Source organism: Narcine bancroftii, chromosome 1 (genome assembly GCF_036971445.1).
Source record: "Narcine bancroftii isolate sNarBan1 chromosome 1, sNarBan1.hap1, whole genome shotgun sequence".
NCBI lineage: Eukaryota > Metazoa > Chordata > Chondrichthyes > Torpediniformes > Narcinidae > Narcine > Narcine bancroftii.
The window spans coordinates 149,300,846-149,327,856 of NC_091469.1; the positions used below are offsets into that span (position 1 = coordinate 149,300,846).

At 47.9% G+C, this 27,011-nt stretch overlaps 1 protein-coding gene across 1 annotated transcript in view; it reads left to right on the forward strand.

Annotated features, from left to right (window-relative positions):
- The first annotated feature begins 673 nt into the window (after positions 1 to 673).
- hpf1 (histone PARylation factor 1) overlaps positions 674 to 27,011 on the forward strand; it is a 39,502-nt gene continuing 13,164 nt past the window's right edge. Inside the window, exons 1-5 of the mRNA XM_069941417.1 lie at positions 674 to 823; positions 15,077 to 15,239; positions 16,939 to 17,125; positions 21,084 to 21,182; positions 26,106 to 26,256. Coding sequence (XP_069797518.1) covers positions 779 to 823; positions 15,077 to 15,239; positions 16,939 to 17,125; positions 21,084 to 21,182; positions 26,106 to 26,256 — 645 coding nt within the window. The 5' untranslated portion in view covers positions 674 to 778. The remainder of the gene's footprint in view (positions 824 to 15,076; positions 15,240 to 16,938; positions 17,126 to 21,083; positions 21,183 to 26,105; positions 26,257 to 27,011) is intronic.

Genomic DNA, 27,011 nt, shown 5'->3' on the forward strand with positions numbered 1-27,011 from the left:
TTTGCTCCTCCTCACGTGCTTTCTCAGCAGGAGAGAAAGTAGTCCCGGACATGAAATTCCTCTGGAATGTCAACATAAGCTCATAAGGAGTTGCAATGGTCGCCATACAGAGAAGCGACCTTATGGAGTGGAACCGTGTGTAGGACTTCTTCCCAGCACGAGTCTGGAAGGCCTTTGGACCGGAGAGCCAATTTCACCTCCAGCATCTCTGTGTGTTCAAGACCATTGGCCATGCCGCAGCGAGGGGAGAACCTGACTGGCTCCCGTGCCGGCGGCGGCGGCTGATTGGCTCTCTTGCTGTTCCCGCGCCGGCGGCGGCTGATTGGCTCTCTTGCTGTTCCCGTGCCGGCGGCGGCGGCTGATTGGCTCTCTTGCTGTTCCCGTGCCGGCGGCGGCGGCTGATTGGCTCTCTTGCTGTTCCCGTGCCGGCGGCGGCGGCTGATTGGCTCTCTTGCTGTTCCCGCGCCGGCGGCGGCTGATTGGCTCTCTTGCTGTTCCCGTGCCGGCGGCGGCGGCTGATTGGCTCTCTTGCTGTTACCGCGCCGGCGGCGGCTGATTGGCTCTCTTGCTGTTCCCGTGCCGGCGGCGGCGGCTGATTGGCTCTCTTGCTGTTCCCGCGCCGGCGGCGGCTGATTGGCTCTCTTGCTGTTCCCGTGCCGGCGGCGGCGGCTGATTGGCTCTCTTGCTGTTCCCGTGCCGGCGGCGGCAGCTGATTGGCTCTCTTGCTGTTCCCGTGCCGGCGACAGTGTCGGAGGGAGCAGGCGGCATCGTCTCGGTGATGGCGGGACGCGGGAAGAGGAAGGCGGGCGGCAGGAGCTCGGAGGTACTGGCAGTCGCTGGGGATTGGGAGCGGAGCGGAGTCGAGAGCCGGGCATTGTTACAAAGTGTCCCGCGGCCTCGATACATTGTGGCCGCTGCCCCGATACCTTGTGGCCGCTGCCCCGATACCTTGTGGCCCCGACCCCGATACCTTGTGGCCGCTGCCCCGATACCTTGTGGCCGCTGCCCCGATACCTTGTGGCCCCGACCCCGATACCTTGTAGCCGCTGCCTCGATACCTTGTGGCCCCGACCCCGATACCTTGTGGCCCCGACCCCGATACCTTGTGGCCCCGACCCCGATACCTTGTGGCCCCGACCCCGATACCTTGTGGCCCCGACCCCGATACCTTGTGGCCCCGACCCCGATACCTTGTGGCCCCGACCCCGATACCTTGTGGCCCCGACCCCGATACCTTGTGGCCCCGACCCCGATACCTTGTGGCCCCGACCCCGATACCTTGTGGCCCCGACCCCGATACCTTGTGGCCCCGGCCCCGATACCTTGTGGCCCCGGCCCCGATACCTTGTGGCCCCGGCCCCGATACCTTGTGGCCCCGACCCCGATACCTTGTGGCCGCTGCCCCGATACCTTGTGGCCGCTGCCCCGATACCTTGTGGCCGCTGCCCCGATACCTTGTGGCCCCGACCCCGATACCTTGTGGCCGCTGCCTCGATACCTTGTGGCCCCGACCCCGATACCTTGTGGCCCCGACCCCGATACCTTGTGGCCCCGACCCCGATACCTTGTGGCCCCGACCCCGATACCTTGTGGCCCCGACCCCGATACCTTGTGGCCCCGACCCCGATACCTTGTGGCCCCGACCCCGATACCTTGTGGCCCCGACCCCGATACCTTGTGGCCCCGGCCCCGATACCTTGTGGCCCCGGCCCCGATACCTTGTGGCCCCGGCCCCGATACCTTGTGGCCCCGGCCCCGATACCTTGTGGCCCCGGCCCCGATACCTTGTGGCCCCGGCCCCGATACCTTGTGGCCCCGGCCCCGATACCTTGTGGCCCCGGCCCCGATACCTTGTGGCCCCGGCCCCGATACCTTGTGGCCCCGGCCCCGATACCTTGTGGCCCCGGCCCCGATACCTTGTGGCCCCGGCCCCGATACCTTGTGGCCCCGGCCCCGATACCTTGTGGCCCCGGCCCCGATACCTTGTGGCCCCGGCCCCGATACCTTGTGGCCCCGGCCCCGCTACCTTGTGGCCCCGCTACCTTGTGGCCGCTGTGTGAATGGGGCTCGGCCTTGTTCACTCTGAGAGTAAAATCAATGCTGGGGAAGCTCAGCACTTCAACAGTTTTCTCTATCTAGCAAAGATGCATAACTAACATTTGGGGTTAGGTTGGTTATGTATCTTTATGTTCTCCAACATTGTGTTTTTGTTTCAATTACTGTGTCTGTAGACTTTTGCTATTTAATTTGCACCTCTAGCTGTTTTCACACTGCAGGGGAGCAGCGACCCTACTTTGTCCTGGTGTAATTCCTGGGAATTCCAGACCTCCTGGGTCTTCAACACTGCAGTCCAAATTCCTGGAAATTTGCCCTTCCTAGCAATTTGTTGGGGGGGGTCCCCACCCCAACCGATGACATGTTACGCAAGTTCACCCCCCCTCCCCATCCATTGGTTGCCCTCCCCACCCCAGTGCTTCAGCGCATCACAACAGCGGCACAATGCGGGATGAATGGCCAACTTCCTTTCCCATAATCCCTCATACAGCTGGTACTGCTCTGGGAATACAGCTGTTAATGGTTAATAAGGATGGCCATTCAACTTGCATTGTGCTACCATCGCAATGTGCCGAAGTGGCCCGCTGTTGTCAGGCGGTAAGTATCTTAATTTTAATCGCCTATGTAACACAGCACGCAACCACTGGCATTGCGAGGCTTCCCTGCTTGGCCCTTTGGCTCTTCACACTGCAGGGAGAGGGTGATCTGGGAACATTTCCTGTGGCCATGGCCCTACCTACAACATAGGGCTGCAGACCCATTTAAAATTCCTGGTCCGTGGGTGAAAAGAAAAAGTTTGAAAACCACTGTTTTAATCATCCCTCATTGACTCGTTATGTGCCCGGTTTCACAACTCCAAATGAAATGGGCCAATGACAATTTTTCTCAAGCAAAATATTTCAGTAACAATTGGGCCTAGAGCAGTGATTCTCAGCCTTCCCTTCCCAATCACAGACCACCTTAAGCAATCCGTTACTAATCACAGAGCACTGATAGCATAGGGATTACTTAAAATGGGATGTGAGTGGAAAGAAAAAGGTTGAGAACCACTGCATTACCCTGTACCTACCCATTACCTGTTAGCCAGTGCTTCTCCCCCACCTGTATATTCTAGGGCCTACTTGTTTTTCTTGATTCCTAATGAAGGTCTTGGCCCTGAAACAAGATGGTATAACAGAAAACGGTAGAACAGTGACTGGCAGGAAGCAGAGAGTCAGAATACAGGGATCATATTCTGGTTGGTTGCCAATGGTGTTCCACAGGATTTGGTATTGGGGTTGCTTTGAACCGTAGAACATTACAGCACAGAAACAGGCTCCTCTGGCCCTTCTAGTCCGTGCCAAACCATTTTTTGCCTAGTCCCACTGACCTGCACCCACCCATGTACTTGTCCAAATTCTTCTTAAATGTTAAAATTGAGTCCTCATTCACCACTTCAGCTGGAAACTCATTTCCCCACTATTCCACCACTCTCTGTGTGAAGAAGTTGCACCTCATGTTCCCCCATGACAAAAGATCTCTTTACAACCCCATCCACCTGTGACACCACTTTTAGGGAATTATGTATCTGTGTTCCCAAATCCTTCTGTTCTACTGCAATCCTCAGTGCTCTACCATTCACCATGTATGTTCTTCCTTATTTTGTCCTTCCAAAATGCAACACCTCACCCGTGCCTGTATTAAAGTCCATCTGCCATTTTTCAGCCAGTTTTTCCAACAGGTGCAGATCCCTCTGCAAGTTTTGAAAACCTCCTTTGCTCTCCACAACGCCCCCAATCTTCAAATTTACTGATCCAATTATTATTATCATTTATTATTATTATCCAATTAACATTATCATCCAGATCATTGATATAGATGAAAACAACAATGGCCTGTCATGTTGGGAAGAATATCAGGTTCGGCGGGTTCACAGAGAGATGACACAAGTGTTACAATCACACGGAACTTTAATCCTGCCGATCCGGCTTCCCGGTGTTTGAAAGTCAAGTCCTTTCTGAAGAATGGCGTTCACTTTGGATCTCGGTTGGATTCTGACAATAGTGAACCTATACTTGACGTACTCACACACGTGAGTATACACACTACAAACAGGGACTCTTACGCACACCTGGTTCCCTTAACAACAGGGGTATGGCTCTCTGCAAGTATTGTTCTATCACAATACTATGGCTCAGCTTCCGTGTTGTGCACACCTTACCTGTGACACTTCCAGCGGTGTCCACAGTAGCGACCTGGCATGGAGTGATGTCTGGGGCTTATACCATGAGGCAGAGAGAAAGACTTTGCTATGCATTGATGTTCTATACAGTGCTAATCCGTGCTTCGAGCCATTAAATTGATTTAGTCATATATCGCAACCTGCCAACAATTAGCTAAGGGTGCACTAATGGATGGCCGGAGTCCAACCTTGATTGACTCGTGATGTGACTTCTGAACAAGTTTCAGATACGTGACCTCCCGCAATACACACATTCCAGACGGGGAGGGAGACCATGTTTCCTCCTCACACAATGTCTGTGGTCCCAGCACCAATCCCTGAGACACACCACTAGTCACAAACCTCCAGTCTGAGAAGCAATCAGCCATAACTAACTACCCTCTGACTTCTCCCGTTCAACCATTGTCGAATCCAATTCACTACTTCACCATGAATACTTAAGCGTCTGAACGATCCTAACCGACCGCCCACAGGGGCCCTTGTCGAAGTCCTTACTAAAGTCCATGTAAAGAATATCAACAGCCTTTTTTTATCAACTTTCCTGGTAACCTCCTCTAAAAATTCTATAAGATTGGTTAAACACAACCTACAATGCACAAAGCCGTGTTGACTATCCCTCATCAGTTTCTAGCTATCCAAATAATTGTATAGCTGATCTCAGAACACCTTCCAATAATTTACCTACTACTCATGTCACTGGCCTATAATTTCCAGGGTTTTGGAGACATTTTTAAACAACAGAACAATGTGAGCTATCCTCCAATTCTCCAGCACCACACCCATGGGCGAGGACATTTTACGCATTTCTGCCAGAGCTCCAATTTCTACACTAGCCTCCCTCAAAGTCCGAGGGAATATCTCGTCAGGCCCTGGGGATTTATCCACCTTATTTGCTTTAAGACAGCAAGCACTTCCTCCTCTTTAATCTGTATAGGTTCTGTGACTTCACTGCTTGTTTTCTTTACTTCCCTCAACTCTGTCTGTTTCCTGATGAAAAAAGCATTTACGATCTCCCCCATCTTTTTTGGTTCAATACAAAGCTGACCACTCTGATCTTCAATGGGACCAATGTCCCTTCTATCCTTTTGCTCTTAATAGACCTGTAGAAACTGTTAGGATTTTCCTTCACATTGTTGGCCAAAGCAACCTCATGTCTTTTTTTTCTCCTTCCTAACATCTTTCTTCAGGTTTTTCTTGTATTTTTTATATGCCTCAATACCTCATTTACTCCATGTTGCCTATAACTGCTCTATACCTCCCTCTTCTTCCAAACCAGATCCCCAATATCCCTCGAAAACCAAGGTTCCCTATGCCTGCTAAATTTGCCTTTAATCTTGACAGGAACTTACAAACTTTGTACTCCCAAACTTTCACCTTGAAAGGTCCTCCACTGACCTCGCACATCGTTGTCGGAAAACAACTTATCCCAATCCATGTATTCTCAATCCTTTCTCATTTCCTAAAAATTAGTCTTTCTCCAATTTAGAATCTCAACCCAAGGCCCAGACCTACCCTTCTCCATCAATCACTTGAAACTAATGACATTATGATTACTGGACCCAAAATGTTTACATACACATTCTTCTCTCACCTGTCCTGTCTCTTTCTGTAAAAGGAGATCCAGTATTACACTCTTGTCTAGTTGGTACCTCTATATATTGGTTTATAAAAAGTTACCTGAACACATTTGACAAACTCCCAAGGGATCCAGCCCTTTTACAGTATGGGAGTTCCAGTCAATATTTGGAAAGTAAAATCCCCTATTCTCACAACCTATGTTTCCTGCAGTTGTCTGCTACCTCTCTACAGATTTACTCCTCCATATCTCACTGACTATTGGACAGTCTATAATACAACCCAATGAGTGTGGTCATACCTTTCCTGTTCCTCAGCTCCATCCATATAGTCTCAGTTGACGAGCCCTCTGGTCTATTTCATCTGGGCGCTGCTGTGATATTTTTTCTGAAGAATAATGGGAAGTAGCAGGTTACGTGATGCGAGGAGGTGGATTCCGAGAGCTCCCAGGATTTTTGATTACAAACAAGGTTAAAACCTCAACTGACTAGTCCAAATGCCAAAAAAGGACGTAAGAAGATTGTTTTAATGCAACATGACAAAAAAAAAGCAAGTCGGCAAGCAAAGGTGCGAAAGATTCACTGCCGAGGCGAGAGGGCAAGCTTGGAATGCCTCGTGGTGAGGAAAATGGCGGGGCCGTCCCAGGGCCCAAAATGGGAACCGCAGATTCAAAGGAGGAACTCGTCAGACGGGGAGAACAGGTCCAATGCCTGGTGGGTACGGAGGGAAACCCCTGTGGAAGCTCCTGGAGAGAAGGAAAGGGGTGGGTCCCCCCCTCCCACAGCAGGATCGCAAAGTCAGGCGCGCTCGTGGTGGGTGCGGGGCAGCAGTGGCAATCCCCGTGGGTAGCGGACCTGCCTGACAAAAGAGGAAACTGCAAGAAACAAGCATTGCTGCTGGCACTAAAGGAGAGAGTGAAAGTGACCTCTGGCCTGGCAGCGGGCCAGGGGGGAAACTGCAAGTCTCAGAGGGAGTCCCAACACCAAGCAGAGCATCCTGTGAGTCCAGCGCTGGATCAGAGGAGGAAGGGAGCACCGGCAGCAGTGAAGAGTGGTCCAACAGTCCAGAGGAGGAAGAGTCCAACGGCCAGGGGAGACCCTGTGAAGCTATGAGCCCCAGGGAAAAGGACTGTTGAGGAAAAGTAAGCAGGGAGGCCCAGAGCCCTCGCTGCAGGATGTAATTAACAAGCTCGGGCAGATGGAGGGCAGGCTCTTCCTAGCTATGGACAAAAGTGCCTAGGACATGGGGGAAAAAACTGGACAGGGTCCAGAGCACCCTATCTGGGCTAATGGGCAGGGTGACCGAGGCAGAAGAAAGATTAAATAAGAATGAAGATGCTATCCATATTATGTCCAATAAAATGGAAAAGTTAATATATGAAAGGGAGAGGATCTGGAAGAGCTGGATGCCCTTGAGAATTATAGCAGGAGGAACAATATTAAAATAGTGGGGCTAAGGGAGGGGGCGGAAGGTCAGAACCCAGTGTGCTTCTTTCAAACCTGGATCCCTGAGTTGTTGGGTAAGGAGATACTGGGTGAAAGAATAGAGGTGGAGAGAGCACACAGGTCCCTCTTCCCCAAACCTGGTCCCGGACAAAGGCCGCGCTCTGTTCTGGTGAGGCTGTTGTGGTACCAGGATAGGGAGAAAATATTAGGAACGGCAGCAATCGGGGCAAAGAGAAGGGGATCCCCTCTAGAGTTAGAGGGGAACAAAATCTTTTTCTACCCAGGTATTAGCTCGGCCTCCTGAAGGCCGGGAAGGCATTTGAACCGGCTGAGAGACTGCTCAAGCAGAAGAAATATGAATGTGTGTTGAGGTACCCGGCCACCCTGAAAATATCATTGCCAGAAGGAGCAAAGACATTTTTACAGATCCGGAAAAAGCCCAGGAATATACCGCAGGCTTACCCACATTGGGGAGCAAGACGGGAATGTAAAGGCTGGTCAGGGGACCGCCTGGACTTACCCACGTTGGGGAGCACAACGGGAATGTAAAGTCTGGTCAGGGGACCGCCTGGACTTACCCACGTTGGGGAGCACATCGGGGAGCACGTCGGGAATGTGAAGTCTGGTCAGGGGACCGCCTGCGGTAGTTTTATTAAGTAACAAATTTGACCCTAAGGGGGATATAGACAGGCCTTGGACTATAATAACATGGTGTTTTTTTTTGTGTTCTCTAAATTGTATAAATACAGAAGTTGAGAAAGAGTTTAGACCGAACAAATGAAAAGTTGTAAGAGTAGTTTTTCTTGGTGAGCTCAAGAGTTGATGGGTGCTGGTGGCACAACCTGTTATCCGAGGGATTTGTTGGTAATCAATGAAGGTTATCAACAAAATAGAGGGGGGGGAGGGAGGTAGTGTGGGAATAAGGAAAAGTATGACTGGGAATGTCTTTTGCATTTGGTTTCATGTTTTGCTCAGTTATTTGAATTATTGTCATTGTCTCCCCCTTGATTTTTTAAAATTTCCTTACTCTCACGGCTTGGACCAAAGGTTGGACGGTAAGAGACTGGGGGTACGTTGGGGGGGGGGAGAGAGTCGTAGTGAAGGAGGGGGTACCTTGGGAAGAACCTGGGGATAATGAGTAAGAGCATAAAAGTAGTCTCTTTTAATGTTAATGGCTTAAACAGTCCGGTGAAACAGAAAAAAGTCTTGGCACACATTAAAAAAAAATGGGGGTGGATTTGGCCTTTCTTCAAGAGACACACTTAACTGAGCGGGAACATCAAAAATTAAAATGAGAATGGGTGGGCCAGGTTGTGTCCTCCTCGTTTGGCTCAAAAACCAGGGGAGTGGCACTTTTAGTAATGAAAAGTGTTCCGGGTCCAGAGGGTGACTGCAGACAAAATGGCTAGATTCGTAATGGTGCACTGTCAAATATACTTAGAGTCCTGGACCCTAGTCAATGTCTATGCCCCCAATTTTGATGATGAGAAATTTATACAGGACATTTCCCTACATTTGACAGAGGGAAGTGAAAATATTTTGTTTGGTGATGACTTTAGTTTATGCCTGGATCCTGTATTGGACAAGTCCACAAAACGTATAACTAGGACTAGAGCGGCAAAAGCCACCAATGACTGAATGAGGGAGTTGAATTTAATAGATGTGTGGCATAGAATGCATCCAAGAGAGAGAGACTACTCATTCTACTCAAACAACATGACTCCTACTCTAGAATAGATTTATTTTTGGCTTCATCCCATTTAGAGGGTAGGATCATGGAAGCCGAAAACAGAGCGAGACTTCTCTCAGACCAGTCTTGACTATAAACATGCCAGATAAGCATGACACATCATACAGGTTAACACTTTGCTATTAAAAAATCCAGTTTTGTAGCTTTATAAGATCTCAAATAACTCAGTTTTGTGAGGACAACTGCCCCTCTACTCCAGATAAATTTATTCTATGGGGCACGCTCAAGGCATATTTGAGAGGTCAGATAATTGGGTATATGAAGGTGGTCAAGAAAAATTATGAGGGAAGTGGAGGAATTGGAAAAGGACATTACCCAATTAGAGAAGGATTTTCAGGAATCAGGCCTAAAGGACCATGATAGAGCTCTCACAAACAAGAATTTGGAATATAATATGCTTCAGACGTATAGTATGGAAAAGGCTATTATGTGGTCGAGACAAAAATATTATGAGTTGGGGAAGAGAGCACAAGGTACTTGCTTGGCAGTTGATGGCAGAACAAGCCTCTAGAACAATTAATGCAATACAAATTGGGAATGGCTAGGTCTCGTACAAACCAAAGGAAATTAATGAGACTTTCAGGGAATTTTATGAAGGATTATATAAATCTGAATTGTCTGGGGACCTCAATCAAGAGGATGAGTTCCCTGGCCAGATTAGACCTCCCCTGTCTGAACCCAGAGGATCATGCAGGATTAGATCTTCCTTTTACTAAGGAAGAACTGGGTAAAGCATTGAGTGCGCTGCAAACAGGCAAATCTCTGGGGGGGAGGACGAGTTCCCGCCTGAGTTCTATCGAGAATTTAAGGACTTATTAATGCCTCTGTATATGGAGATGGTAGATCAGGCTAGGGAAACAAGGTCCCAGCTGGAATCTTTTACAGTGCGATTGTTACAACGATTTTGAAGAAAGGTAAGGATCCACTTATGCCCTCTTCCTATAAGGCCAATTTCTCTGCTGAATACCGATTACAAGATCCTAGCCAAAGCTTTGGCAAATAGAATGGCATTGCATTTACTGAAATTGATAAACAAGGATCAGACAGGCTTTGTGCAGGGAAGGCAGGCAGCAGATAATATTGGCAGATTGCTGAGTGTTATGCATCTGGCACAGTCTAGAAATGGGAAGGGTCTGGCCATCTCCTTGGATGCAGAAAAGGTCTTCGATAGACTGGAGTGGGAATTTTTATTCAAGGTGCTGGAGAAGGTAGGGTTGGGACCGATTTTTCAAAATTGGATTAGGGTGCTATATCACCCAAGGTGAAAATTGTAACCAATGGGCAGATCTCTCCAACCTTCCCACTTACCAGATCTAGTTGGCAAGGGTGTCCACTCTCACTGGCTTTCTTTGTGCTGGCTGTGGAACCATTGGCAGAAGCCATTCGGCAGGATCCAGACATCAAAGGTTATAGAGTGGGCCAGGAGGAACACAAAATTAACTTGTTCGCTAACGACGAATTGACGTATTTGACAGACCCTGCGACTTCCTTGCCTAGGCTGCACGAGGTATTGGAGGACTATGGGGAACTTTCTGGGTATGATCAATTGGGATAAGAGGGAGGTGATGCCACTCACTGAGGGTAATTATAATCAATTTAAAGGAATTAATAGTTTAAAGTGGCCACAGAAGGGGATTAAATACCTAGGAGTTAATATTGATAGTGACTTGAATAATTTATACAAGTTAAATTATGCCCCCTTGCTGGGAAGAATCGAGGAGGACTTGAGAGGTGGATGCCCCTGTCTATCACTCTGGTTGGCAGGGTCAACTGCATCAAAATGAATGTGTTGCCAAGATTCCAATATCTTTTCCAAACATTGCCTGTGCCGTTGCCCCAGGGTTTCTTCAAACAGTTATCACATATGATTAGGAGGTCTCTTTGGAATGGTAAGGGACCAAGGGTCTCTATGGAAAAATTAACATGGGACTATAGTCTAGACAGATTGAGATTGCTGGGCTTCAAAAAATATTATTGGGTGGCTCAGTCGAGATACATCGCCTCTCTTTTTCAGGGAGGAGATGTACCATCCAGGGAAGAACTTGATCTGCACCTGGTGGGTGAGAAGATAGCAGAGGATTTTATTTATAAATGGGACATTAAATTGTTGACAGGTTAGAAGTGCAGCCCCATATTAAAACAAGTGATTAGTATCTGGGCCAAAATCAACCAGTATTTGGATATTAAAATGGGGTTGTCCCCAAAAACTCCCTTGTCTCCGAATAAATTGATACCACTGACAGTGGGTAACGGGATTCTGGACTTCTGGCTCTGTAATGGAGTCAGATGTAAAGAGGACTGTTACGATCAAGGGCAATTAATGTCGTTTGAACAGCTTAAAAATAAATATGATTTACCGAATAAAACATTCCACTGCTATCTTCAAATAAGGTCTTTTCTACGGGACGTATTAGGTCCAGGTATGGTCCTACCTCGTTGCAGTAGCATAGAGGCCCTGATTCGAAGGGGGATCAGCAAGAAATTTATTTCAGCAATGTATTTATTACCTGTTCCAGTCAGAGGGACCCAAACCGGGCCTTCATAGGTCGAGAGAAAGATTGGAGTCGGACTTGGGCATTACAATTGATGAGAGGTGCTGATCTGACCTGTGCCAGGAAAGTGTGAGCACAGTCATTAATGCAAGGTACAGGCTGGTCCAGTATAACTTTTTGTACCAGTTGTACATAATGCTGCAGAAAATCCATAGATCAAAGCCAGAACTCCCAGACAAATGCTTCAGGTGTGGTGTTGCAGCCAGGACGTTTGATCATGCAACCTGGTTATGTGCCCCTTTTGGGTGGATCTAGGCCAAGTCCTGGAAAAAAAATTATAGGTAAACAGTTCCCTCAGGACCCAGAGGTGTTCCTGCTGGGGAATATAACGGACATAAGGCTTACAACGAAGCTGTCCAAATTTCAAATCCAATTAGTGTTAATCGCATTGGCAGTGGCCAGAAAGTACATTGGAAGTCTGACTCTATTCTAGTATCGAGCGACGGAACAAGGAAATGCAAAGTTGCATTCCCCTGGAGAAAATAACTTATAATCTGAGAAACAAGTACAGCAAGTTTCGGAAGATTTGGCAGCCGTACATGCACTACATAGGTGCGTGGAAGTGATTATTCTACCGTCCCCTGCTGCGGCTCCCTCTCTCCCCCATTGATCCCGATTGAGGAAAAGTCAAGAATGAGCACCGACCCGGAAACCGTCCGTTGAGCCGTGATAGTCCCAGCTTTTTTTTCTCGTTTCTTTTTATTATTTGCACTCTTATTCATTTCCTTAATATTAGTGTTTGTTATTGTTATCGACATCGTAGTATGAACGAATTGTTTAATTTTATAGGTGGGGTGAGGAGGGTGGGCAATGACACGTGCTTGTGTATATATAGTCATCGGGAAAAGGAATATGTCTTCATGTATAGGAGATTGTGAACTGCCATCGTTGGCAGGTTGCGATATATGACTACAAGCCTGTATGAAAAATTATAAATAAAATATTTTAAAAAAGAGTAATGGAAAGTATTCTTAGAGATAATGTATTTAGAGAGGCAGGGTCTGATCAGGAACATTCAATGTGGGTTTGTGTGTGGAAGGTCATGTTTGACAAATCTTGTTGAATTGTTTGAGGAGGTGACTAGTAAGGTTGATGAGGGTAGAGCAATAGATGTATTCTATATGGATTTCAGTAAGGCCTTCGATAAGGTTCCACATGGAAGGTTGGTGAGGAAGATTCAGGTGCTAGGTATTAATGTTCAGATTAGTCAGGTGGATTCAATGGTGGCTAGAAGGTAGATGCCAGAGAGTCATGGTGAATAACTGTCTGCCAGGATGGAGGCCGGTGACGAGCGGTGTCCCTCAGGGATCAGTGTTGGGTCCCTTGTTGTTTGTCATTTACATTAAGGATTTGGATGACGGAGTGGTAAATTGGATTAGGAAACATGCAGACGACACAAAAATAAAGGGAGTTGTGGATAGTGAAGATGGTTTTCGGAGACTGCAGAGGAATTTGGACTGTTTAGAAGAGTGGGCTGAAAGATGGCAGATGGAGTTTAATCCCGATAAGTGTGAAGTGCTTCTTTTTGGGAAGAATAATCAAAACAGGACGTATACAGTGAAGGTGAGGGCGTTGAGGAACGCAGAGCAACAGAGAGATCTTGGAATAACAGTTCATCATTCCTTGAAAGTGGAATCTCATGTGGAGAGAGTGGTAAAGAAGGCTTTTGGTATACTGGCCTTTATAAATCAAAGCATAGAATACAGGAGCTGGGAGGTGATGTTGAAACTATTCAAGCCATTGGTGAGGCCAAATTTGGAATACTGGTCCCCAAATTATAGGAAGGATATCAATAAGGTAGAGAGGGTGCAGAGAAGATTTACTAAAATGTGGCCTGGATTGCAGTATCTAGAAAACAAAGAAAGATTGAGTAGACTGGGCCTTTATTCATTGGAGCGTAGAAGGTTGAGGGGGGAATTCGATAGAGGTGTTTAAAATTATGAGGGGGATAGATAGAGTAGACGTGAATAGGCTCTTCCCCTTGAGGGTAGGTGAAATTGGAATGGGGGGCAAAAGTTTAGAGATAACATGAGAGGGAACTTCTTCACTCAGAGAGTGGTGGCTGAGTGGAATGAGCTTCCGGAAGAGGTGGTGGCAGCAGGGTCAGTTTTGTCATTTAAGAATAAGTTAGGCAGGTGCATGGATGGGAGGGGATTGGAGGGTTATGGACAGGGTACAGGCAAGTGGGACTAGAGGAGATCACGGACTAGAGGGGCCGAGGTGGCCTGCGTCCTGTAATTGTTATGTGGTTCTCCCCCTTTCATACCCCCTGTTCTATCGCATTTAAAGCAATGGAATCCCGGAACATTGAACTGCCAGTCCTGCTCCTCCTCCAACCAAGTTTCAGCAATGGTCACAATATCATAGTCCCACAGGCCAATCCACATTCTAAGCTCATCTGCTGTTCCTACAATACTCCTTGCATTCAAATAGATGCACTTTAGAAAGTTTCCACCACTTATAACCCATTGACTTGTAATGATGTATGCACCTTTCACATTTCATTTTGTCTTATGGAATGAATGAACTTTGTGACCAAGTTGCCGATGATGTGGAGGTGGGTGGAGGAGAAGATAATATCGAGGAAACACAGAGACTGCAGAAGAACCTAGACAGATAAGGAGAATGAGCAGAGAAGTGGCAAATGAAACTTAATGTCGCAAAGTGTACGGTCATGCACTTTGGTAGAAAAAAAATAAACGGGCAGACTATTTTTTTAAATGGGGAGAAAATTTAAAATACCCAGATGCAAAGGGACTTGGGAGTCCTCGTGCAGGAGGCCTGAAGATCAACTTGCGGGTTGAGGTAGTGGTGAAGAAGGCAAAGATACCGCTGGCGTTCATTGAGAGGAGTCAAATAGAAGAGCAGGGATGAGATGTTGAGGCTTTATAAGGCACTTGGAGTATTGTGAGATGTTTTGGGCTTCTCATTTACAAAAGGATGTGCGGAAGTTTGAGAGGGTACAAAGAATGGAAAAGGATAATTCTGAGAAAGAAAGAGTTATATGAGATGTGTGTGATAGCTCTTGGCCTGTATTCATTGGAATTTAAGAGAATGAGGTGAGATATTGAAGCATTTTGAATGTTGAAAAGCATGGACAGAGTGGATGTGTTCGGTTGTAACACGTAATTGTAGAGATTAAACTTTTATTAAACACAGAGGTTGGATAACTTTTTTTTTTAATGCAGAGGATGGTGGGAGTATGGAACAAACCAAGATGGTTGAGGCAGGTACCATTGCAACATTTAAGAAACACTTAGACGGAAAGGGTGGATTAGAAGGATATGGGGCCAAACACAGGCAAGTGGGACTGGTGTGGGTGGGACATGGGTAAGACTGACGATGACTCTACGCATATGACAATGAACTCGTTGTTATTATTATGTTTCAGGGCAGTCAATGGTTCCAGAGTTTGGGAGTAATTCTTTCCTTCCTCTTATTTCAAAGCCTTCACACTTTTTCCTCGTGTCGTCCTCAGGCAAGGAATCCGGCGGACGATGGGAAGAGAAACCGAGCGGAGAAGCCTGGTGTCCCTGAAGCCTGGCGGCAAGAACTTCAGAGTCTCTACAAGCTGTCGATGCCTGAGGACTTCTATTACTTCTGGCACTTCTGCGAGGAGCTGAACCCAGAGAACCCTTGCGGTGAGTCTTCTACTCCCTGGTGCCCACTCGTCGCTCATCCTCAAAGTTCTTCCTTCCTTGTGTCTACAGATGGAGAGATGTTCTTGCTGGTTAAGATTTTTTTTGCATCTCACTGAGATCACCTCCTCTTATAAACTCCAAATAATGTGAATTTTATGACTTCTGCCCAAAATCCCTTATTCTTGCAATCCAGTGGGAATCAGGATAATGGGAGAGACAAGTCCTTTTATGTCTTTGTTCATTGGCCTGCTCTTCAGGACTTGAGTCAATTCGGGCAAGAGAGCTTTTCAGTTCCAAAACCTCTGGATGTCCCAGCAGCACTTTTGGCAGACTGTCACAGAGGGGTCTTGGCGGCTTGGCCACAGAAAGGACGGCAGCCCTCGTAAAAGAAGCCGGAGCTGGAGGCTTGTAGGTTCAAGAACAGTTGTGTTTCAGGAGCTATTGAGCCACCATGTATTACCCGAACCATAACACTACTCCCAGATCCCCAATGATCTGCCTACTTTTAAAGCAGCATGTTTTCTTTGCACCAACTGATGGGAGGGGTTGAAGTGACTGTATGTTGGAATGAGTCTTTTAATATGGTGGCTGCTTTCCCAAGGTAGTGGGAGTTGTGGATGGACGAGTGTGTGATGGATTAAGTTGCATTCACAACTTCCCATGGTTTCTTGTGGTCTTGGGCGGAGCACATAGCGACGCACCCTGACAGGGTTCTTTCAATGGTGCCTCTGTTGGAGGTTCTTCGGGCAAAGTAGAGGCCCTGAGGTGCTTTCTCGGTCATGGCATCGATGTGGGTGGGCCAGGCCAAGTCAGTGAAGGTGCTTACGCCCACGAACATAAAGCTGTTGACCATCTCAGAAAATGCAATGCTGGCATTCATTTCAAGAGGAATAAAATATAAGAACAGGGATGTGATGTTGAGGCTTCCCAAGGCACTGGCGAGATGGGGTATTGTGAGCAGTGTTGGGCCCCACATTTATGAAAGGGTGTGCTGAGTTGGAGAGGGTTCAGAGGAGGTTCACAAGGATGATTGTGGGAATGAAAGGGTTACCATACGAGGAGTGTTTGACAGCTCTTGGCCTGTTCATGATGAAATTTAAGAGAATAAAGTGGAGTCTCAAAACATTTTGAATGTTGAATGGCGTGGACAGAGTAGATGTCGAAAGGTGGTTTCCCATGGTGGGAGAGTCGAGGACAAGAGGGCACAACTTCACGACTGAAGAGCATCCACTTAGAACAGAGATGCGGAGGAATTTCTTTGGCCAGTGGGTGGTGAATCCGAGGAATTTGTTGCCACAGGCGGTTGTGGCGGCCCGGTAGTTGGGTGTATTTAAGGCAGAGATTGATAAGTTCTTGATTAGCCAGGTCATCAAAGGTTATGGGGAGAAGGCCGGGCCGTGGGGCTGAGTGGGGAAGATAGATTGAAAGGCAGGGCAGACTCAGTGGGCTGCCTAGCCTATTTCTGCTCCTATGTCTTATTGACACGGACAGGCGGCGGGAGGGGGAATAAACTCCGCCCATGACCAGCTCCTCGGTTCTGCTAAATGTTTGTCCAAAGGCTCCTGAGAGTTTGCTTGAACCTTGGAATTGAGGACAAGGAGACAGAAACAGGAGCAACTGGATTCTCTGCCGGAGACCTTCCGCTTTGTTGGGTCTGAATCTGTGCTTGCGTTTGCTTTTCTTTTTTTTTGTTAAACAGAGGCATTGATTTCGAGTCTTGGGCTGCAACTTGTCGGGCCTTACGATATTTTAGCGGGGAAACATAAAGTAGCAACCACTCGGGAACCTAATTACTGTCTGCACTGGAGGTATTTCTACGACCCACCGGAATTTCAGACTGTTATCATTGAAGATTCTGGAACTCAGTATCACCTTGGCTATTTCAGGTAATGAGAAGGCCTGAACTTGTGTCAGGGGGAAGATTTTAGGGAATGGGGCAAGTGGGTGTAACATTCACATGAATATGTTCAGCTCGTAAATGTAGAAAAACTTTGTAGCCAAATTGGGGACAGAAAACTGAACACCCCGAAATGCTGGAGGAACTCAGAAGGTTTCACAGAGGTAATGATATATAACCAATATTATAATACAATCCACGCAGCCCTCGCACCATATCCCCTCCCACGCGCTTCCCATCCATCCACCCCCCTCCCTCTGTGACACGGTGGCACCAATCTCCTACTTCCAGCAGCTGTCTCCTCCTTCACCACCACCAATCTCCCCCCCCCCCCCCACCTCTCGTCGCAGGCTTCAGATTTATTCTCCGCAAACCTGACATCACATACAACCCTGAGATTCATTTTCTGCGGGCGAGGCAGAATTACCACTTACTGTCAGTGCGATTTTAAAAAAAAACTATAAAACTTGTATGATAAGAAATGTAAACATACAGAGAAAAAAAAATCAATAAAGTGCAAAAGTAAGAATCCTTAAATGAGTCCCTGATTGAGTTTGTCGTTGAGGAGTCTGATGGTGGAAGCGGAGCAGCTGATCCTGAACCTGGTGGTGCGAGTCTTGTGGAACCTATACCTCTTACCTGATCGCGGCAGTGGGAACAGAGCGTGTGCTGGACAGTGTGGATCCTTAACGATTGCTGCCGCTCTCCGACGATAGCGTTCCCTGTAGATGTTCTTAATGGTGGGGGAGGGTTTTGTCTGTTATCTCCTGGGTCGTGTCCACTACCTTTAGCAGGGCTTTACACTTGGGGGTAATGATGTCCCCATACCAGACTGTGATGCAGCTGGTCAGCACGCTTTCCTCCACACGTCTGCAGAAATTTGTCAACAGTTTCTGCATATTCCTGAGGAGGTAGAGGCGCTGATGTTCTTGTGTTGGTTCCGGGAAAGATCCTCCAAAGTAGTCACTCCCAATAACTTAAATTTACTTACCTCTCCACCTCACTGGATCATAAACCTTTGCTTTTCCCTTCCTGAAGTCAACAATCAGCTCCTTGGTTTTGGTGACATTGAGTGTGAGGTTGTTGTTATTACACCATTCGACCAAGTTTTCAGTCTCCCTCCTGTATGCTATCCATCACTATTTATCAACAGCAAATTTGTAGATGGTGGTGTTGTACCAAGCCACGCAGTCATAGGTGTAGAGCGAGTAGAGCAGGGGGTTAAGAATGTAGCCCTGTGGTGCTCTGGTACTGATGGAGATTGCGGAGGAGATCCATGATCCAATTACTGTGCGCAGTGGGGTGTTGGGCCTGCTTCCACCCATCACTCTCCGCTTTTGTCTCCCAACTCCACCCCTCCCTCTCTCCCATCTGACCATCGTCCTTCCCTCCTCCTCCATTCCTCCCCCTTCCATTCTGCCTGTCTCAGCCCTCTCGACCTAGCCGAATGGTCCACTGCCCATTCTCCCCACTCCTCCCCCTACAGATGTTGCCAGCCCTGCTGAGTTCCTCCAGCTCTGTGTTTCTGAACTCCATGGATGTATCAGGTTTGTACGCTCGTAGACTCCTTCTCCCTCTGTTCGAGGTGACAGGTTTTCGGTTTGCGAGATGCTGTCAATGACCTTGATGCACTTTGTGGGTGCCACACACTGCAGCCATGTTGGAGAGGATGAATATCCAAGAACATAGCCCAGTACAGCCCACCATATCTATATATACAGGGGCTCCCATACTTGTGATGGTCTGACTTACCATTTTTCAAAGTTACGATGGTTCTAACCTGTACTTTCAGTTTCAAATTCTGATCTGTTCCCGCGCTTGCGATACGCGGTTTGCTACTGTCTTGCGATGTTGGGCGATGGCAGCATCGGGCGAGAGTAGCGTACAGCACACTCCCAGTGCCTTCAACAAATGTTGATGACGGAGTGCGTTCTATGTGCTGTTCTCGAGCATCATCAGATGAGAGTGAAATTGATGACCCTGTCCCTTTAGCCTCCTCTCCGTCCAGCAATTAATTTTAGTTCAATGCTTCAAACATTCGTCAGGCCCAGTGTGCTTTCAGCTGCGCATGTTAATGGTTTAATGGACGGTGCGGAATTCTTTTTCGACTTGAATGGGTTTGCTGGGACATAACCCCATCATGAGTTGAGGAGCCCTATACGTAATGCCGAATTAAATTAAAGCTCTTCTACCTGCACCTGATTCCCATCCCTCCATGGGCATTAAACACCACTGTTGTATTGCTTCCACTACTCCTGGCGGTCTGTTCAAAGCACCCATCACTCCCTCTTTTTTTAAAAAAAATCCCTTGGCCTGCACGTCTTCTCACCACCTGCCACCTAAAATGCATATCCTCTTTTTTTGTATATTTTTACCCTGGTGGAAAAAAGATTCTGTCCACCTTCTCATGATGTTAACAACTTCTATCAGGTCTCCCCTCAGCCTCCGGAGAAAACAACCTAAGTTTGACCAATCTCTCCCCATAGCTCATACCTTCCAATACTGCCATTCTCAACAGGGGCCACAGACTTTTGGTAGGAGAGAAGAATGGAAGAAACCAACTAAACTTGGCTGCTTCACAGGGAAGGGGGGGGGGGCCTGTAAACTTTGAGCAGAGACCTCAGGGAGCCATAGCCAAAAGAAAATGGTCGAGAACAGCGATTGTGATGCAGGCAACAATCTACTAAATCTCTTCCAAAGCCTCCACATCCTCCCTATAATGGGGCGGCCAGTACTCCCAAGTGCGGCTGAACCCAAGTTTTATACAGCTGCGGAAGGTGAAGGAAGCTAACTTGACCTGGATGGTGCATTTATCCAAGTGATTCAAGATTCCATTTATTGTCATGTAATAAAACAAGTGACATATTACACAAAATTGCTTTTGCCTCCTGTAAGGGTGACAGATTCTCCATTGGCCAAACTGCCTGAAGCGCCTCTTACAGTCAGGGAAAGAGAAGCAAAAGAGAGCTCCTCCCCCCCCCCCAAGAATCACCGAGTGTTTGCGGATTTTCCTCCAGCACTCCTGCTGACAAGAGTCCAGACCAAACCACCCTCACAGCCCGAGCTCCAGATCCAAACCCCCGACACGATCAGGAGCCCTTCAGCACCCCCCTCACATCCCGGTTCCAATACCACATCAGCCAGTCTCCAGCAGACCGCAGCCCGGTGGGAATCCCTCATCCGCAGCCACCAGCAGCCTGCATGGGTTCCTCACCTCGAGTCGCCAGAAGACCGCCGCCTGTGTCTTCTGCAGCCGCAGGTCTGCTCACTGATCTGCTGCTGTGGTCAGCGTTCCGTGGGCCATCTCCTCTGCTTCTCCTTCTCAGACAGGGGTGATCTCCCCATTTTCCCATATCTTCTCTCCATATTAGAAGCCTAATAGCCTGAATCAGTATGAGATTGTCTGAATTCGGAAGCTAAGCAGCCTCACGTCTGGTCAGTACCTGTGGCAGGTGTGGGGGGAAGACCGCCTAAGAACAACAGGTGCTATAGGTTTCTGGGAGGGGCGCTGGACAAAGTTGCGACTCTCTGTGACAGCCTTTCGTTAGACAAAAGTTAAAGAATTTCATGTATGTTACATTCTAAATGTAGTATTATGTGACAATAATGGATCCTTTACCCCTATATTTTCTCTGGTGCAAGCACCAATCCTCCGCTCCCCTGGAGTCCGCAACCCCTCATAGCTGCTGCCGATCAGAGGAGCCGCAGGCTCGCAGTCATGGGATTTTAAATAAAACCACTGTCGCCTCCTTTAACAGGCCGTTCAAAGCCTGTGCGGAGCTGACGGCAGTTGACTGGGTGGTTGGTCCCCCACGGGAGCGCTGTATCTCCGCTCCTTGCTTTCCATGGGTTCGCACCAGTGCCGCCGTTACAGCAGCTCCGGCAGCGCCTTGCCATTTTCTTTTAGACATTTTCCCCCCCATACCCTGTGTTTGTATTCATTGCAGGGACAGCCCACATGAGTTGCCAGCGTTTGTAGCAGCTGGCGAAGCGAAGAAAGGTTGCCTGCTGGTTCCGATGGGAGACAATTTGTTCTGCTCAGTCAGGTAAGTGTGGCTTGTCTCCACAGGACTTTGAAAGCTGGGAATGAACTGCCGTTATGCATCCAGAGCCTGGGCAAAGAAGCCGGGGGAAAGCCTTGTATCCTACTTCGGAACTGGGAAGTTAAAATTGAGTCATGAAATAAAAAGCTGGTATTGGTCAGAGAGGCCAGGAAATGCCTCTTTAATTCACAAACGACCACCCTTGCCCAAAAAGGGCCTGTTAAATGTATGTCTAAATTTAACATTTTTTTAAAAATCAGTCACGTAAAGAGCACAATCCAAAGAAAAATCTATTGGCACCAAGCAAGGATAGCGTGATAGTTTTTTTAATCTCCTGTAACCAACTCAGCTTTGCATTCAATTTACCAATTGTCTTGGATTCCATGGGTTCTGACCTTTTGGACAAGTCTCTCAGGCTGAAATCCATGTGGTGTCAACTGCACTCCTCCTTCAATGCACTTCATGAATCAAAATTAAAAATGGAATCAGATTGGTCAGACCGGATCGCACCTCAGCAAAGCCATGCTGACGAACTTTGACTAATCCCTGCACTTTCCAGAGAAGACACCTTGAATTCTGTCTGGATACTCTCCAACCAGACAGCATTAACATTGACTTTTTAATGTTATACCCCTCCCTGTGTGTGTCTCTCTTTCCCCATTCTTCTCTCGCCTTTCCTCCAGCTGCTCTCCACCCCTTCCCCCTCCATATCACTTCCCAGCTATTTTTTTTCTCCTACCCTCCCATCTCTAGCCTGTGCTTCTCCCGCTTGCTTCTTCCTCCCTCACGTCATTCCCCCTCCACCCCCACACCACCCCCAACCTTTTATTCAGGTGTCTGCCCTCATTTTTTTGTTGATACCTCGATGAAGGGCTCAGGCCCAGAATGTTGGCTACCCTTCCTATAGATGCTGTGTGACCTGCTGTGTATCTCCACATTTGTGTACTGCAGATTCATCCCTCCAAGTTCTTTTCCCATGCCTTCACTGGATTTTTCAACAGTCTCATGGTCACCTTTACAGCAGCTTCAAAAGCTGAATTCAATGCCTTAACTGTTCAGTTGTGTAATTTGACCCCACTTTCCCAGATCATTAGTTTGTCCTTTAGATTAATAACTGAGTACTGCACCATTTCAACCTCCTTTCCAATTGCACTCTGAGCAATATACAAAGAATTTCCATTCATCATAGTGGATTTAAGAGAGTAAAATATCCCAAATTGTTTTGTAGGACATTTAGTGACCACCAGATCACAGCATCCTAGGGGTAGATGCCAGAGGTTTGGGCGCAGAGGTTGGTTTTAAGGAGTGGCTTCATGACATCCTAGGGGCAGATGCCAGAGGTTTGGGTGCAGAGGTTGGTTTTAAGGAGTGGCTTCATGACATCCTAGGGGCAGATGCCAGAGGTTTTGGCGCAGAGGTTGGTTTTAAGGAGTGGCTTCATGACATCCTAGGGGCAGATGCCAGAGGTTTGGGCGCAGAGGTTGGTTTTAAGGAGTGGCTTCATGACATCCTAGGGCCAGATGCCAGAGGTTTGGGCGCAGAGGTTGGTTTTAAGGAGTGGCTTCATGACATCCTTGGGCCAGATGCCAGAGGTTTGGGCGAAGAGGTTGGTTTTAAGGAGTGGCTTCAAGACATCCTAGGGGCAGATGCAAGAGGTTTGGGCGCAGAGGTTGGTTTTAAGGAGTGGCTTCATGACATCCTAGGGCCAGATGCCAGAGGTTTGGGTGCAGAGGTTGGTTTTAAGGAGTGGCTTCATGACATCCTTGGGCCAGATGCCAGAGGTTTGGGCGCAGAGGTTGGTTTTAAGGAGTGGCTTCATGACATCCTTGGGCCAGATGCCAGAGGTTTGGGCGCAGACGTTGGTTTTGAGGAGTGGCTTCATGACATCCTAGGGGCAGATGCCAGAGGTTTGGGTGCAGAGGTTGGTTTTAAGGAGTGGCTTCATGACATCCTAGGGGCAGATGCCAGAGGTTTGGGCGCAGAGGTTGGTTTTAAGGAGTGGCTTCATGACATCCTTGGGCCAGATGCCAGAGGTTTGGGTGCAGAGGTTGGTTTTAAGGAGTGGCTTCATGACATCCTAGGGGTAGATGCCAGAGGTTTGGGCGCAGAGGTTGGTTTTAAGGAGTGACTTCATGACATCCTTGGGCCAGATGCCAGAGGTTTGGGCGCAGAGGTTGGTTTTAAGGAGTGGCTTCATGACATCCTTGGGCCAGATGCCAGAGGTTTGGGCGCAGAGGTTGGTTTTAAGGAGTGGCTTCATGACATCCTTGGGCCAGATGCCAGAGGTTTGGGCGCAGAGGTTGGTTTTAAGGAGTGGCTTCATGACATCCTAGGGGCAGATGCCAGAGGTTTGGGTGCAGAGGTTGGTTTTAAGGAGTGGCTTCATGACATACTAGGGGCAGATGCCAGAGGTTTGGGCGCAGAGGTTGGTTTTAAGGAGTGGCTTCATGACATCCTAGGGGCAGATGTCAGAGGTTTGGGCGCAGAAGTTGGTTTTAAGGAGTGGCTTCATGACATCCTTGGGCCAGATGCCAAAGGTTTAGGCTCAGATTGGTTTTAAGGAGTGGCTTCATGACATCCTAGGGGTAGATGCCAGAGGTTTGGGCGCAGATTGGTTTTAAGGAGTGGCTTCATGACATCCTAGGGGTAGATGCCAGAGGTTTGGGCGCAGAGGTTGGTTTTAAGGAGTGGCTTCATGACATCCTTGGGCCAGATGCCAGAGGTTTGGGTGCAGAGGTTGGTTTTAAGGAGTGGCTTCATGACATACTAGGGGTAGATGCCAGAGGTTTGGGCGCAGAGGTTGGTTTTAAGGAGTGACTTCATGACATCCTTGGGCAGATGCCAGAGGTTTGGGCGCAGAGGTTGGTTTTAAGGAGTGGCTTCATGACATCCTAGGGGCAGATGCCAGAGGTTTGGGCGCAGAGGTTGGTTTTAAGGAGTGGCTTCATGACATCCTTGGGCCAGATGCCAGAGGTTTGGGCGCAGAGGTTGGTTTTAAGGAGTGGCTTCATGACATCCTAGGGGCAGATGCCAGAGGTTTGGGCGCAGAGGTTGGTTTTAAGGAGTGGCTTTATGACATCCTTGGGCCAGATGCCAGAGGTTTGGGCGCAGAGGTTGGTTTTAAGGAGTGGCTTCATGACATCCTAGGGGCAGATGCCAGAGGTTTGGGTGCAGAGGTTGGTTTTAAGGAGTGGCTTCATGACATACTAGGGGCAGATGCCAGAGGTTTGGGCGCTGAGGTTGGTTTTAAGGAGTGGCTTCATGACACCCTAGGGGCAGATGCCAGAGGTTTGGCGCAGAGGTTGGTTTTAAGGAGTGGCTTCATGACATCCTAGGGCCAGATGCCAGATGTTTGGGCGCAGAGGTTGGTTTTAAGAAGTGGCTTCATGACATCCTCGGGGCAGATGCCAGAGGTTTGAGCGCAGAGGTTGGTTTTAAGGAGTGGCTTCATGACATCCTTGGGTCAGATGCCAGAGGTTTGGGCGCAGAGGTTGGTTTTAAGGAGTGGCTTCATGACATCCTAGGGGCAGATGCCAGAGGTTTGGGCGCAGAGGTTGGTTTTAAGAAGTGGCTTCATGACATCCTTGGGCCAGATGCCAGAGGTTTGGGCGCAGAGGTTGGTTTTAAGGAATGGCTTCATAACATCCTCTGGGCAGATGCCAGAGGTTTGGGCGCAGAGGTTGTTTTTAAGAAGTGGCTTCATGACATACTAGGGGCAGATGCCAGATGTTTGGGCGCAGAGTTTGCTTTTAAGGGGTGGCTTCATGAAGAGCATAAGCTTGGAGCTCCAGCAGTTGGTGGCGTGGTCACCAGTGATTCTGTGGTTAAACCCAAAGAATTGAGTAAGAGTTCAACACAGATGTGTCAGGAGAGCTGCAAAACAGGAGCACGATCTATTTCCCCATACTTTATCGCCAAGTGGTTTGGCAGCTTACCTCGCTACTGTGGGGATGAGAGGGAAGTGTCTGCTCGAGCATCTTGGTCCTCAGAGCCTCCTTTAGCTGGATCTCCAGAGAGAGATTCCCCGGGGATGGGCAGAAGATATAGTCTGAATCTTCCATTTAGAAACATAGAAAAATAGGTGCAGGAGTTGGCCATTTAGCCCTTCAAGCCTATTCAATATGATCATGGCTGATCAGTACCCGTTTCCTGCTTTCTCCCCATACCCCCTGATCCCCTTAGCCACAAGGGCCAAATCTAACCTACTCTTAAATATTAACAGGGAACCGGCCTCAACTACTTCCTGCGGCAAAGAATTCCGCAGATCCACCACCCTCTGAGAGAAGAAACTTTTCCTCATCTCAGTCCTAAAAAAACTTTCCCTTTATCCTTAAACTATGATCCCTTGTTCTGGTTTTTCCCATCATTTGAAACAACCTTCCTGCATCTAGTCAGTCTAAACCCTTAAGAATTTTGTATGTTTCTAAAAGATCCCTCCTCAATCTTCTAAATTCTAGAGAATGCAAGCCTAGTCTATCCAACTTTTCTTCATATGCAAGTCCTTCCATCCCTGGTATCAGTCCAGTGAACCTTCTCTGCACCTCCTCCATGGCGAGGATGTCCTTCAAGGAGACCAAAACTGCATGCAGTCCAGGTGTGGTCTCACCAAGGCCCTGTACAGCTGTACTCAAATCCGCTTGCTATGAATGCCAATATAGTATTCACCTTCCTCACCGCCTGCTGTACCTGCATGCCCACTTTCAAAGACTGATGCACAGCATCACCCAGGTCTCTCTGCACCTCCCCCTCTCCTCAACAGATACAGGCTGTTAGTGCATTCAGCAACCAACATCCTGGTGAGGGTTGGGTACCTTCCATTTTTTTGTTTGCCTCTTTGATGGAGGGGGAGTGCAGGAATTCTAGCAGCACCTTTTGAAGTTGAACTGTTTTCTCTTTCCAACCTGTCACTTTATTTTGGTGCATCAGCCTACTTATTGGCCGAAGACTAAAGGAAGGAAGTAATAAACGGCAGAGCAGTGTCCTGAAAGAACTTGAGAACAAACTGACAGCAGTAGCGAAGAGATTAAATTATTCTCTCGAGCAGAGGACTAAAGGAATGAAAGCGAGGGACAGGAAGGTGAGTTTTTAACCGAGTTCCCAGAGCTGCTTCTGAATTTAATAACTGGCATTTAAGGTTAAATCCCTTGCAACTCCTGCCCAAGTTAGCGAAAGACACAGTACAAAAGCAGATCCATTGGCCAACTTATCCATGCCAAGCAGGTCGCCTACCTGAGCTGGTAGGCTCTGTTGTGTGTGATCTAATCAGGTCAGTGGGTTCACAGAAAAACAAATCCAGACACAAGCTAAACAAACAAAGGATGATCTTTATTGCACACATGGGGAAATTGTAATGCGGAAGGGACAAAACAACACTTGGTACTTTAAACGTTGTAAGCAGTCACATCGGATACAGCGATCTCCGATACCAGTGGATGCCCTCTCCCTCTCTTTTGCACACACGCACTAATATTCAGTAACTAGCAGACTCTTGCTGTACATCAATGGTTTTTAGACTTTTTCTTTCCACTCATATACCACTTTAAGTATTCCCTCTGCCATCGGTGCTCTGTGATTAGTAAGGGATTGCTTAAGGTGGTATGTGGGTGGAAAGAAAAAGTTTGAAAACCACTGTTTTAATCGTACCTCATTGAATCGTTACGTGCACGGTTTCATGACTCCAAAGGAAATGGGCCAATGACAATTTTTCTCAAGCAAAATATTTCAGTCACAATTGGGTCGAGAGCAGTGATTCTCAACCTTCCCTCCCCACTCACGTACCACTTTGAGTAATCCCTTACTAATCACAGAGCACCGATGGCATAGGGATTAATT